The 14234-nt window shown below is 48.8% G+C and overlaps 1 protein-coding gene across 3 annotated transcripts in view; it reads left to right on the top strand.

Moving 5' to 3' along the window:
- ITGAL (integrin subunit alpha L) overlaps positions 1-14234 on the top strand; it is a 52326-nt gene that overhangs the window by 27907 nt on the left and 10185 nt on the right. For 2 of the 3 annotated variants that reach the window (XM_015125944.3, XM_077985712.1), the window contains 7 exons: positions 5174-5263; positions 6287-6340; positions 6429-6502; positions 7449-7590; positions 10680-10790; positions 11200-11279; positions 11369-11455. In XM_015125944.3, coding sequence (XP_014981430.3) covers positions 5174-5263; positions 6287-6340; positions 6429-6502; positions 7449-7590; positions 10680-10790; positions 11200-11279; positions 11369-11455 — 638 coding nt within the window. Of the gene's footprint in view, positions 1-5173; positions 5264-5790; positions 5796-6286; positions 6341-6428; positions 6503-7448; positions 7591-10679; positions 10791-11199; positions 11280-11368; positions 11456-14234 lie in introns of all 3 variants that reach the window. The other variant, XM_077985711.1, reaches the window with a different exon arrangement.

Consider the following 14234-nt stretch of genomic DNA (forward strand, 5'->3'; position numbering starts at 1 on the left):
CTAGTGATTCTCCTGCCTCAGCCTCCTGAGTAGCTGGGATTACAGGCATGCACCACCATGCCCGACAATTTTTGTATTTTTAGTACAGAAGGGGTTTCACCAAGTTTGTCAGGCTGGTCTCGAACTCCCGACCTTAGGTGATCTGCCTGCCTTGGCCTCCCAAAGTGCTGGGATTACAGGTGTGAGCCACCACACCCGGCTACATATATTTTTTTGACACAGAGTCTTGCTCTGTCGCCCAGGCTGTAGTGCAGTGGCACGGTCTCACTCACTACAGCATGATCTCTGCTCACAGCAACCTCCGCCTCCTGGGTTCAAGCAATTCTCCTACCTCAGTCTCCCGAGTATCTGGGATTACAGGCACCTGCCACTACGCCCAGCTAATTTTTGTATTTTTAGTAGAGACAGGGTTTTACCATGTTAGTCAGGCTGGTCTCGAGCTCCTGACCTCAGGTGATCCACCTGCATTGGCTCCCAAAGTGCTGGGATTACAGGCATGAGCCATCACGCCTGGCCTATTTTATATTATTTATATATTTATTTGAGACAGAGTCTTGCTCTGTCACCCGGGCTGGAGTGCAACGGCATGAACTTGGCTCACTACAGCCTCCACCTCCTAGGTTCAAGCGATTCTCCTGCCTCAGCCTCCCGAATAGCTGGGATTACAGGTATGTGCCACCATGCCCAGCTAATTTTTGTATATTTAGTAGAGTTGGGGTTTCACTATGTTGGTCAGGTTGGTCTCGAGCTCCTGACCTCAGGTGATCCTCCTACCTCAGCCTCCCAAAGTGCTGGGATTACAGGCATGAGCCACTGCACCTGGCCACATTTTATGTTTTTAGAGATGGGGGTCTTACTGTGTTGCCCAGACTGGACTCTAACTTCTGGCCTCAAGAGGTTCTCCTGCCTCAGCTTCCTGAATAGTGGGGACTACAGGTGCACACCACTGTGCCTGGCTCCTTCTAGTTTTTTAATTTTTTAAATTTTGTATTAAAATTCTTTTTTTAAAGACAGGACCTCACTTTATCATCCAGGCTGGAGTGGAGTGATGCAATCATGGCTCACTGCAGCCTCCAACTTCTGGGCTCAAATGATCCTCCCACCTCAGCCTCCCGAGTAGACAGGACTACAGGCATGCACCACCATATCTGGATAATTTTTTAAAATGTTTTTGTAGGCTGAGCACGGTGGCTCAGCACTTTGGGAGGCTGAGGTGGGCGGATCACCTGAGGTCAGGAGTTCGAGACCAGCCTGGCCAACATGGTGAAACCCCGTCTCTACTAAAAATACAAAATTAGCCTCACGTGGTGGCACATGCCTGTAAGCCCAGCTACTTGGGAAGCTGAGGCAGGAGAATTGCTTGAACCCAGGAGGCAGAGGTTGCAGTGAGCCAAGATCGCGTTATTTCACTCCAGCCTGGGCAACAAGAGTGAAACTCCATTTCAAAAAAAAAAAAAAAAAAAGTTTTTGTAGAGACAGGATCTTGCTGTATTGCCCAGGCTGGTCTAAAACCCCTGGTGTCAAGTAATCCTCTTACCTTGGCCTCCAAAAGTGCTGGGATTACAGGCTCGAGCCACCGTGCCCAGCAGCTTCTACTTTTTAATATATTTATGGGCATTTTTAACACGATTACAATGGCAATGTAGTTACTATTTTTCCCTACTCTTTTCATACATTATATATTAATGCTGCTACACAGCTTTCATAATTTTAAATTATGAAATATTAAAATATTTGGGCCGGGCACGGTGGCTCACATCTGTAATCCCAGCACTTTGGGAGGCTGAGGTGGGTGGATCATGAGGTCAGAAGATTGAGACCATCCTGGTTAACATGGTGAAACCCCGTCTCTACTGAAAATAACAAAAAAAAAAAAAATTAGCCGGGTGTGGTGGCGGGCGCGTGTAGTCCCAGCTACTTGGGAGGCTGAGGCAGGAGAATGGCGTGAACCCGAAAAAATTTGGCTGGGCACGGTGGCTCATACCTGTAATCCCAGCACTTTGGGAGGCCAAGGCAGGCGGATTATATGAGATTGGCAGTTCAAGACCAGCCTGGCCAACATGGAGAAACCCCATCTCTACTAAAAAAAGTACAAAATTAGCCGGGAGTGGTGGCCCATGCCTGTAATCCCAGCTACTTGGGAGACTGAGGCAGGAAAATCACCTGAACCCAGGAGGTGGAGGTTGCAGTGAGCTGAGATCATGCCATTGCACTCCAGCCTGGGCAACAAGAGTGAAACTCCATCTCAAAAAAAAAAAAAAGAAATATTAAAATATTTAATTTTTACAGAATATTCAATCATCATGGTATGTCATTATTTGCCGGGTACATATCATGCATCCCAGAAAAAAGTTGGGGTATTTTTTTAAAGTTTTTAAATTAAGTCTCATGTATGGTACATGGAGGAAAAAAAAAAAGTTTTTAAAAAAGTTTAAACAGGCCAGGCATGGTGGCTCATGCCAGCACTTTGAGAGGCTGAAGTAGGTGGATCACTTGAGCTTAGGAGTTCAACACCAGCCTAGGCAACATAGCGAGACCCCTTTTCTACAAAAAATACAAAAAAATTAGCCAGGCTTGGTGGAAGACACCTGTGGTCCCAGCTATCTTGGAGGCTGAAGCAGGAGGATTGCTTGAACCCAGGAGGTGGAGGTTGCAGTGAGCTGTGATTGTGCCACTGCACTCCAGCCTGGGCAACAGAATGAGACTCTGTCTCCAAAAAAATAAAGTTTAAACAACTGTTGAAATACCCAGATTTAGTTGCTTATAAGCAATCCTGTATAAAAATGGGATTGATATGGCCGGGCGCGGTGGCTCACACCTCTAATCCTAGCACTTTGGGAGGCCAAGGCAGGTGGATCACGAGGTCAGGAGATTGAGACCATCCTGGCTTACATGGTGAAACCCCATCTCTACTAAAAATACAAAAAAATTAGCCGGGCGTGGTGACGGGCGCCTGTAGTCCCAGCTACTTGAGAGGCTGAGACAGGAGAATGGCTTGAACCCGGGAGGCGGAGCTTGCAGTGAGCCAAGATTGCGCCATTGCACTCCAGCCTGGGTGACAAAGCGAGACTCCATCTCAAAAAAAAAAAGAGATTGATATAAAATTGTTTTGTTCTCTTAAATATTTCATAAAAGGCCAGACGTGGTGGCTCATGCCTATAATCCCAGCACTTTGGGAGGCTGAGGTGGGCGGATTACTTGAGGTCAGGAGTTCGAGACCAGCCTGGTCAACATGGTGAAACCCCATCTCTACTAAAAATACAAAAAATTAACCAGGTATGGGTGGCAGGTGCCTGTAATCCCAGCTACTCAGGAGGCTGAGGCAGGAGAATTATTTGAACCCGGGAGGCAGAGGTTGCAGTGAGCCAAGATCGTGCCATCGCATTCCAGCCTGGGCAACGATAGTGAAATTCCGTCTCAAAAAACAAAACAAAACAAAACAAAATCATATAAGACAGTATAGGATTGGGACATAAGAATTTGAAAATTTGAAGTTTGTTTTAAACTTTTTTTTTTGAGATGGAGTCTTACTCTTTTGCCCAGGCTGGAGTGCATTGGTATGATCTGGGTTCACTGCAACCTCTGCTTCCTGGATTCAAGTAATTCTCCTACCTCATCCTACCGAGTAGCTGGGACTACAGGTGTGCACCACCACACCCGGCTAATTATGGTATTTTTAATAAAGACGGGGTTTCACCATGTTGGCCAGGCTGGTCTCAAACTCCTGACCTCAGGTGATCCACCCACCTCAGCCTCCCAAAGTGCTGGGATTACAGGTGTGAGCCACCACACCTGGCCTGTTTTAAACTTTTTATTATGGGGAATGTGAATCATACAAAACTAGAAAAAAATAGTTTAATGAATCCCCAGGTCCTCATCACCCAGTTTCAATAATTACCGACTCACCCTCTATTTCATTCAAACCTCTACTCAGTGCCCCTCTGCCTCCTCCCATTCCACCTCTTATAAGATTTAGACATTTTTAATCCCAGCACTTTGGGAGGCCAAGGTGAGTGGATCACGAGGTCAGGAGATCGAGACTATCCTGGCTAACAGGTGAAACCCCGTCTCTACTAATAAAATACAAAAAAATTAGCCGGGCACGGTGGCGGGTGCCTGTAGTCCCAGCTACTCTGGAGGCTGAGGCAGGATAATGGTGTGAACCTGAGAGGTGGAGCTTGCAGTGAGCCGACGTTGTGCCACTGCACTCCAGCCTGGGTGACGGAGTGAGACTCCGTCTCAAAAAAAAAAAAAAAAAAAAAAAAAAGATTTAGACATTTTAAACATAAATTTGCCAGAAAAGAAAGCGGTGTGACATGGTGGAAAGATCCTGGACTTTGTATTTGGACAGATTTGGGTTCAAATCTTGACTCTGTCACTCCAAGTTCTTAGGACAATTGTGCCACCTTTTCAGTTTTCATTTTCTTCTTTTTCTTTTCTAGAGTGGGGTGAAAGGAGGGAGGATGAAAGAGAAAGAGAAAGAAAGGAGGGGAGGAAGGAAGGACAAGGGAGGAAGGAAGGAAGGAAGGGAGGGAGAGAGGGAGAGAGGGAGGGAGGAAGGAATGGGGGAGGGAGGGAGGGAAAAGAAGAAAGAAAAAAGAAAAGAAAGAAAGAAGAAGGGAAGGAAGGAAAAGAGAAAAAAGAAAAGGAAGGAAGGGAGAGCTCATTTTCCTTATTTTAAATGTTGGGGTAATAATACCTACCTCTTAGGGTTAGTAGAACCTTCAGGTGAAAAACTATTTGAGTACCTACAGAATGCCAGTGTCAGGCATTGGTAATAACAAGTGACTAAGACCCAGCCCTGTTCTCAAGGAACAAAATTCTAGAACTAGGATATTCTAGTTATTCTGAAATTTTCTTATGCAAACTTTGATAATGGCTGCCTAGGTCAAAATTCAGGGGCTTCAGTTATGACGCAGTGGGAAAAAGTGCTGGGATTGATTAGTGATGTCTGCTGGGGAACTGGGGCTCAGGGATGATAACTTTGCTGAGAACCCCCTGGGTGTGCTATACACACCTGCTATGTAGTCAATGGATTTTCACTACTGGTAGAGTCTTAGACAGTGAAATACCAGAATTTCATCACTTGTAAAATGCTGACAAAGTATACATCTCATCAGAAGCGTGGTAAAGGTTAGATTCATGACATAGGCTGTATTCTTATCACCCTCAGGTATGTGTTCAAGACCTCATCTCCCCCATCAATGTTTCCCTGAATTTCTCTCTTTGGGAGGAGGAAGGGACACCGAGGGACCAAAGGGCGGTAAGAAGAGATGGCTAGGGACGGTGGGGAGTTTATCAGAGAAATCCATTTGGCAAGAAGAGCCACCCATGGCCAGGCGGCTCACTCCTTTAATCCCAGCACTTTGAGAGGCTGAAATGGGTGGATCACTTGAGGTCAGGGGTTCGAGACCAGCCTGGCCAACATGGTGAAACTCCGTCTCTACTAAAAATACAAAGATTAGTCAGGTGTGATGGTGCACTTGAGGCCAGGAGTTTGAGACCAGCCTGGGCAACATAGTGGGACTCCCTTTCTACAAAACATAAAAAATTAATTGGTATGATGGTGCGCCCCTATAGTCCCAGCTACTTGGGAGGCTAAGCAGGGAGGATCACTTGAGCCCAGAGTGAGGCTGCAGTGAGCCATTGAGCTGTGACTGCACCACTGCACTCCAGCCTGGGCAACAACGTGAGACTGTGTCTCTAAATAAGAAAAAAACAAAAAACAAAAAAAGAGCCAGCCAGATTTGGTGGCTCACACCTATAATCCCAGCACTTTGGGAAGCTGAGAGGGGGTGGATTGCTTGAGACCAGGAGTTCAAGACCAGCGTGGCCAACATGGCGAAAACCTGTCTCTACTAAAAATATTTTTTAAAAATTAGCCGGGCATGGTGGTGGATGCCTGATGGATGCCTGTAATCCCAGCTACTCAGGAGGCTGAGGCATGAGAATCGCTTGAACCAAGGAGGCAGAGGTTGCAGTGAGCAGAGATCATGCCACTGCACTCCAGCCTGGGCCTGGGCAACAGAGTAAGACTCTGTCTTAAAAAAAAAGAAAAAAAAAAAAAAAAAGGAGCCGCCAGCAGAGTGCGACTGCACAAGTGGCAGTGGGCTGAGGCAGCAGAGTGGGGCAGCCCTGGGAAGGCAGCTGGCTCCTGGGCAGGGCCAACCACAGCCAGGTCAGTTAAGCTAAGCCCCTGCCCCACCAGCTCTCATTCATTCATGAGGTCTGCTGCCTCAACTAATCTCTCTTCTCTCCATCCTGCCCACTACCCCTCGCCCGGCAGAGCAAGGACATACCGCCCATCCTGAGGCCCTCCCTGCACTCAGAAACCTGGGAGGTAAGAGGGGAGGAGGGGCAGGCAGAGAGGCCTGGGGTCAGGTCCCTCCTGGTCTGAGCCTCTTACTCCTTTCTTCTTGGCCTTTCAGATCCCTTTTGAGAAGAACTGTGGGGAGGACAAGAAGTGTGAGGCAAACCTGAGAGTGTCCTTCTCTCCTGCAAGGTCAGTAAGGCCTCCTGCCCTCCAGCCTCCATCCACTCTGTTTTAAGACCCCCTGCTCCACTCACCAGATATGTCATTTGGAGACGCCACTTCCCTCTCTTGGGCCTTAGTTTCCTTTTCTGAGAAATTCGAGGCTGACCTCAGTGGCTCATGCCTGTAACCCCAGCACTTCAGGAGGCCAACCAAGGTGGGAAGATTGGTTAAGGCCAAGAGTTCAAGACCAACCTGGGCAACATAGCAAGACCCTGTCGCTACAACAAATTTAAAAATTAACTGGGCATGGTGGCTCATGCCTGTATTCCCAGCTACTTGGGAGATTGAGGCAAGAGGATTGCTTGAGCCTGGGAGTTCGAGGCTGCAGTAAGCACCACTGCACTCCAGCTTGGGCGACAGAGCAAGACCCTATCTCTAAAAAATAAAAAGTAAATAAAATAGAAAGCAAATCCCTCATATAACTCCCATCAGTCAGCAGTAAATAAGATTGCAGGAATTGCAAAACTGAAAGTCTGAGCATAGCTGGGCAGCGTGGCTCACACCTATAATCCCAGCACTTTGGGAGGCCAAGGCAGACGGGTCACCTGAGTTCAGGAGTTCAAGACCAGCCTGGCCAACATGGTAAAACCCCGTCTCTACTGAAAATACAAAGCTTAGCCGGGCGTGGTAGCGCATGCCTGTAATCCCAGCTACTTGGGATTCTGAGGCAGTTTAGTTGCTTGAACTCTGGAGGTAGAGGTTGCAGTAAGCCGAGACTGTGCCATTGCACTCCAGCCTGGGCTACAGAGTGAGATTCTGTCTCAAAAAAAAAAAAAAAAAGACTGAGCATAAAAGATGATTGGTTTTGATTTATTTCTTTCAGGCCCACCAGATCCTTCAGTTCTGATATTCCCCACCCTGATCCTCCCTCCTCCATCTTGGCCCCTAACTTTTCCCTGATCATCCCCCACAGATCCAGAGCCCTGCGTCTGACTGCTTTTGCCAGCCTCGCTGTGGAGCTGAGCCTGAGTAACTTGGGAGAAGATGCTTACTGGGTCCAGCTGGACCTGCACTTCCCACGGGGACTCTCCTTCCGCAAGGTGGAGATGCTGAAGGTGGGTGAGAGTACAGTGCCTGCCTACGGGCGTGCGTTCCGCAGCCGCTACTCCCTTCTCTGAGCCCCAGGCAGCCAAGACAGCCTGAACACGTGGGCAGCCGCGGGTGGACAGGGGTCTTAGGGTCATATCTGGGTTCCCAGCCTGGAGCTGTATGATCTGAGGTACGAGGTTTACCCTCTCAGGCTGGGTGCCGTGGTTCACGCCTGTAATCCCAATACTTTGGGAGGCCAACGCGGGCGGATCACCTGAGGCCAGGAGTTCAAGACCAGCCTGGCCAACATGGTGAAACCCTGTCTCTACTAAAAAATACAAAAATTAGCCAAGTGTGGTGGTGTGCACCTGTAATCCTAGCTACTAGGGAGGCTGAGGCCGGAGAATCGTTTGAACCTGTGAGGCAGAGGCTACTGTGAGGCGAGATTGTGCCACTGCACTCCAGCCTGGTGACAGAGCAAGACTCCATCTCAAAAAAAAATTTAAATAGAGAGAGGCTCTCACTATATTCCCCAGGCTAGTCTCAAACTCCTGAGCTCAAGCAATCTGCCCACCTCAGCCTCCCAAAGTGCTAGGATTACAGGTGTGAACCAGTGCGCCCCACCAAATTTCCTTTCTTTTTAAGGTTGAATAATATTCCATTTTATGTACAGACCATATTTTATCTATTTATCTGTTGCTGAACACTTGAATTTTTTTTTTTTTTTTTTTTTTTTTTTTTGAGACGAAGTCTCACTCTTGTCCCCCGGGCTGGAGTGTAATGGCGCGATCTCGGCTCACTGCAGACTCCGCCTACGGGGTTCAAGTGATTCTCCTGACTCAGCCTCCTGAGTAGCTGGGATTACAGGCGCCCGCCACCATGCCTGGCTAATTTTTGTATTTTTAGTAGAGACAGAGTTTCACCATGTTGGCCAGGCTGGTCTCAAACTCCTGACCTCAGGTGATCCGCCCACCTCGGCCTCCCAAAGTGCTGAGATTACAGGCATGAGCCACCATGCCCAGCCGAATTATTCTTATACAACAACATTAAATGCTTCTTTGCTGGATGTGGTGGCACAATTCCAGCTACCTGGGGGGCTGAGGTAGAGAAGTGCTTACGCCAAAGGGTTCAAGGCCACAGGGAGCTATGATCGTGCCAATGCACTCTAGCCTGGGCAACAGAGCAAGACTCTGTGTCTACACAAAATTAAATAATTAGCCAGGTGTGGTGGGGTGTGCCTGTAGTCCTGCTACTCAGGAGGCTGAGGTGGGTGGATCGCTGGAGTCATGTTTGAGGCTGCAGTGAGCTATGATTACACCATTGCCCTCCAGCTTGGGCAACACAGCGAGACCTTGTTTCAGAAACAAACAAACAAACAAAAAAACAGAAACAAAAAAACTGGGCTGGGTGCGGTGGCTCACTCCTGAGGTCAGGAGTTCAAAACAAGACAGGGCAACATGTTGAAACTGCATCTCTACTAAAAATACAAAAATTAGCTGGGCGTGGTAGCCTGTCCTGTAATCCTAGCTGCTTGGGAGGCTGAGGCAGGAGAATCACTTGAACCCAGGAGATGGAGATTCAGTGAGCCGAGATCACTCCACTGCACTCTAGCCTGGGTGACAACAGCAAGACTCCATCTCAACAATAAAAAAAAGAGAGAAAAAAAATAACTGGAATCAAACAGTTCTGTGTTCAAGTTCTTACGGATCCCTACTGTTACCCAGTTATGACACCTTGGGAAAGTTCCTTAACCTCCCTGAACCTCTATTTCCTTATATGTTTCCTTCCCAGGCTGAGACTGAAATCTGTCCTTTACAAAATTGGGATGAATGGTTTAATAATGCTTAGCCCACGATAAAGCTCATTTTGTAAATGGTTACTGAATGCATAGAGGTAGTGGCATTTTAAAAACTTCACAATAGTCTCCTCTTTGATCATGCCACACTTTCCTGAGCCGTTATTATCTCTTTGACCTGTTTGAGCACTTCCGGTTTTTCAGCATTATAGTGTTGCAATTACCCCCCTAGACCCAACTTTTATTTTTGAGATAAGGTCTCACTCTGTTGCCCAGGCTAACGTGTAGTGGCGCAAGCATGGCCCACTGCAGCCTCAAACTCCTGGGCTCAAGTGACTCTCCTGTCTAATAGCTGGGACGACAGGCATACCCCACTATGCCCAGCTAATTTTTTTTTTTTTTTTTTGAGACGGAGTCTCGCTGTGTTGCCCAGGCTGGAGTGCAGTGGCGCGATCTCGGCTCACTGCAAGCTCCGCCTCCCGGGTTCACGCCATTCTCCCGCCTCAGCCTCCGAGTAGCTGGGACTACAGGCGCCCGCCACCACGCCCGGCTAGTTTTTTTTTTTTTGTATTTTTAGTAGAGACGGGGTTTCACCATGTTAGCCAGGATGGTCTCAATCTCCTGACCTCGTGATCCACCCGCCTCGGCCTCCCAAAGTGCTGGGATTACAGGCTCGAGCCACCGTGCCCGGCCTTGCCCAGCTAATTTTTAAAAATCTTTTGTAGGCCAGGTATGGCGGCTTACACTTGTAATCCCAGCACGTTGGTAGGCCAAGGCAGGCAGATTCCTTGAGCCCAGGAGTTCAAGAGCAGCCTGAGTGACATAGAGAGACTCCATCTCTGCTAAAAACACAAAAATTAGCCGGACATGGTGGCACATCCCTGTAGTCCCAGCTACTTGGGAGGCTGAGGCAGGAGGACTGCTTGAGCCTGGGAGTCAGAGGTTGCAGTGAGCCGAGATCGCACCACTGCACTCTAGCCTGGGCAACAGAGTAAGATCCTGTATTTAAAAGAAAAAAGATTATTTTGTAGAGATGGAGTCTCACTGCTGTTCAGGTTGATCTCGAACTCCTCAAGTAATCCTCCCACCTCAGCCTCCCAAAATGCTGGGATTTCCAGTGTGAGCTACCTTTCCTGGCCTTGCAGTGACTATTTTGTACTAAGCCTCTGTCTGCAGCCCTGATTCTTGGGCCCTTTCCCTCTGAGAAGGTGCCATGACAGGGACAGAGCCCCTGGGGGACGTAGGCCAGGAGGGCTGGTGGCCTCTGGGGGAACCTTGGCCTTGTTCATTAACAAACCTGTTCCCTCCTTTCACTCCCAGCCCCATAGCCAGATGCCTGTGAGCTGTGAGGAGCTTCCTGAAGCGTCCAAGCTTCTGTCCAGGGCGTTATCTTGCAACGTGAGCTCTCCCATCTTCAAAGCAGGCCACTCAGTGAGTGCTTCAAGTCTCCAGGGACCAAGCAGCCTAGGGACCCTGAGCTGGCAGAGGGCAGGGAGCTCTTGGCTCAGGAGGAGGGAGTAGGTGACTGTCAGGAAGGGTGTACTTTGCCCCTACCCAAGAGAAATGTTTGTGAATCTGTTTCGTGTCATGTTTGAGAGCCTGGACTTTGGAATCAGGCAAAGCTGGGATTGGGTTATTCATTTTGTGACCTTATAGACATGACTTAACCGTTTGGAGCCTTGCTTGCCTCATCTTCGCATTGGGTAGAATCCTAGCTCAGTGCTTGGGGTGCAGTGAGTACTTGATAAGGGGTCCCTGAGATGATGGTGATTGGATGTGGGGGCCGTGGGGCTGCTCCTCACGCCCCTTCCATTTCCATTCCCCTCTCCTTCCCTGCCAGGTTGTTCTGCAGATGATGTTTAATACGCTGGTAAACAGCTCCTGGGGGGACTTGGTCGAGTTGCACGCCAATGTGACCTGGTGAGCAGGCCCCGCCCACATCCCTGCCCTGGTCTCAGACCTGGCCAAGCCCTTCTCCTAACACTGGCCTCTTCCTTGCCTCAATGCAGTAACAATGAGGACTCAGGCCTCCTGAAGGACAACTCGGCCACTACCAGCATCCCCGTCCTGTACCCCATCAACGTCCTCATCCAGGAGTAAGTCCTTCCCAGCAGATAGCCAAACCTCTCCTCCCACCGCAGCCTCCCAACCCAGGGCCCCGACTTTGCCCCCTGGGGCTCCCCTTCTGAACCTCCTTCCTTTCCCAGAGCCCCCTGGGGTAATTAGAACTGATTCCAGCCACAGCCCCAACAGTTTTCCACGTTCCAAAATGTGAGGGCCCTGGAAGAGTTCGGGGAAGGATCAGCATTTACTGATGGAAGAAAAGGCTCATTGAACACTGATCTTATATCAGACTGAGGGCCGGCTGCACTGCGCGGTTGCTGACATTGCCTGGAGCCCTCAGCACCTCTGTGAGGCAGCTGTGCCTCTCTCCGTTTTACCAATGAACAAGCTGAGGCTCAGAGAAGGCCAGCACTTACCCGAGGTCCAATAGCTGGAAGTACTAAAGCCAGGGTCTGAGCTTCAGCCTGTCTGACTCCACATGCCCAGCCAAACTCCTGACTGTTTCGGTCACCTAGATTCTCTCCCCTCCTGGGGGCTGATAATGTCAGGAGAGACAGGAGAAAAGTTATCACAATACCTCTTGCCCTCAGGGAGCTTACAGTCAAGTTGGAGAGACCAAACTCATGCACACATATAGTCAGTGACTCTCAGAACGCAGTAGCAGGAAGGAACCACGGGGATCACTAGTTGGGTTTGTAACTGAACCATAGTCTGGCTGCTTGTTACTTGAAAGCCAGACTTAAGAGGCAAGAGTTGGTGGGAGGAAAGGCAGGTTTATCTGGAAAGCCAGGCAATTGAGAAGATAGTGAACTAGTGTTCTAAAGGACCATCTTTAATGTTAAGGGTAGAGGGAAGAGAAAGAGGTTGAGATCAAGAGGTAACTTAGCAGCACAGACATCCGGGCACCAGAGATGATACAAGGAGGTTGGGAACTTCTTGGTCCTTGGTCAGGTCACAGTGCTTCTATAAATCTTTTTTTTTTTTTTTGAGACGGAGTCTCGCTCTGTCGCCCAGGCTGGAGTGTAGTGGCACGATCTCGGCTCCCTGCAAGCTCCGTTTCCCGGGTTCACTCCATTCTCCCGCTTCAGCCTCCGGAGTAGCTGGGACTACAGGCGCCCGCCACCACGCCCAGCTAATTTCTTTTTTTTTTTTTTGTATTTTTAGTAGAGACGGGGTTTCACCGTGTTAGCCAGGATGGTCTCAATCTCCTGACTTCGTGATCTGCCCGCCTCGGCCTCCCAAAGTGCTGGGATTACAGGCTTGAGCCACCGCGCCTGGCCGTGCTTCTACAAATCTTTAACAAAACGTAGTTAGTTGTTTACATACGTCCCCTTTAATGCCAGACTTAGTTTTAAAAACTACATGATTGCTGTTTTTGCATGTTATCTCAGTGCTCTAAAATTATCCTAACTTATGGGCAGGAATGGGGAAGGGCCTCTTCAACAAAAATAGAGGGAGTTACGTCAATTTTTTGCTATTTCAAAAAAACCTGGCCGGGCGCGGTGGCTCAAGCCTGTAATCCCAGCACTTTGGGAGGCCAAGACGGGAGGATCACGAGGTCAGGAGATCAAGACCATCCTGGCTAACACGGTGAAACCCCGTCTCTATTAAGAAATACAAAAAACTAGCCGGGCGAGGTGGCGGGCGCCTGTAGTTCCAGCTACTCGGGAGGCTGAGGCCGGAGAATGGCGTGAACCCGGGAGGCGGAGCTTGCTGTGAGCTGAGATCCGGCCACTGCACTCCAGCTTGGGCGACAGAGCGAGACTCCGTCTCAAAAAAAAAAAAAAAAAAAAAAAAAAAAAAAAAAAAACCTGTTAAAGGTCTTCTCGCTTATAGAAAAGGAAACTTGGCCAGGTGCAGTGGCTCACACCTGTAATCCCAGCACTTTGGTAGGCCAAGGTGGGTGGATCACTTGAGGTCAGGAGTTCAAGACCAGCCTGGCCAACATGGTGAAACCCTGTCTTTATTAAAAATACAAAAATTAGCTGGGTGTTATGGCAGGCACCTATAATCCCAGCTACTTGGGAGGCTGAGGCAGGAGAATCACTTGAACTCGGGTGGAGGAGATTGCAGTGAGCTGAGATCGCACCACTGCACTCCAGCCTGGGTGACAGAGTGAGACTCTGTCTGGAAAAAAAAAAGGAAACTCAAAGTCGAGTGGCTTTTTCCAGTTGGCTCAGTTACAGAAGGAAAAAGAAGGATGAGGACAGTGTTTGAGTCCAGGTTTCCAGTGCTTTTTAAAATTTTCTTATTTTTTTATTTTTATTTATTTATTTATTTTATTTTATTTTATTTTATTTTATTTATTTATTTTTTTGAGACAGAGTCTCACTCTGTCGCCCAGGCTGGAGTGCAATGGTGTGATCTCGGCTCACTGCAAGCTCCGCCTCCTGGGTTCACGCCATTCTCCTGCTTCAGCCTCCCGAGTAGCTGGGACTACAGGTGCCTGCCACCATGCCCGGCTAATTTTTTATATTTTTAGTAGAGACTGGGTTTCACCGAGTTAGTCAGGATGGTCTTGATCTCCTGACCTCATGATCCGCCTGCCTTGGCCTCTCAAAGTGCTGGGATTACAGGCGTGAGCCACCGCGCCTGGCCAAATTTTTTCATTTTTTAAGAGATAGGGTCTCGCTCTGTTGCCCAGGATGGAGTGCAGTCGCACAATCTCGGCTCACTGCAACCTCCACCTCCCGAGTTCAAGCAATTCTCCTGCCTCAGCCTCCCAAGTAGCTGGGACTATAGGTGCCCATGACCACGCCCGGCTAATTTTTGTATTTTTAGTAGAGATGGGGTTTCACCGTGTTGGCCAGG

Source organism: Macaca mulatta, chromosome 20 (genome assembly GCF_049350105.2).
Source record: "Macaca mulatta isolate MMU2019108-1 chromosome 20, T2T-MMU8v2.0, whole genome shotgun sequence".
In the NCBI taxonomy this organism is placed as follows: domain Eukaryota; kingdom Metazoa; phylum Chordata; class Mammalia; order Primates; family Cercopithecidae; genus Macaca; species Macaca mulatta.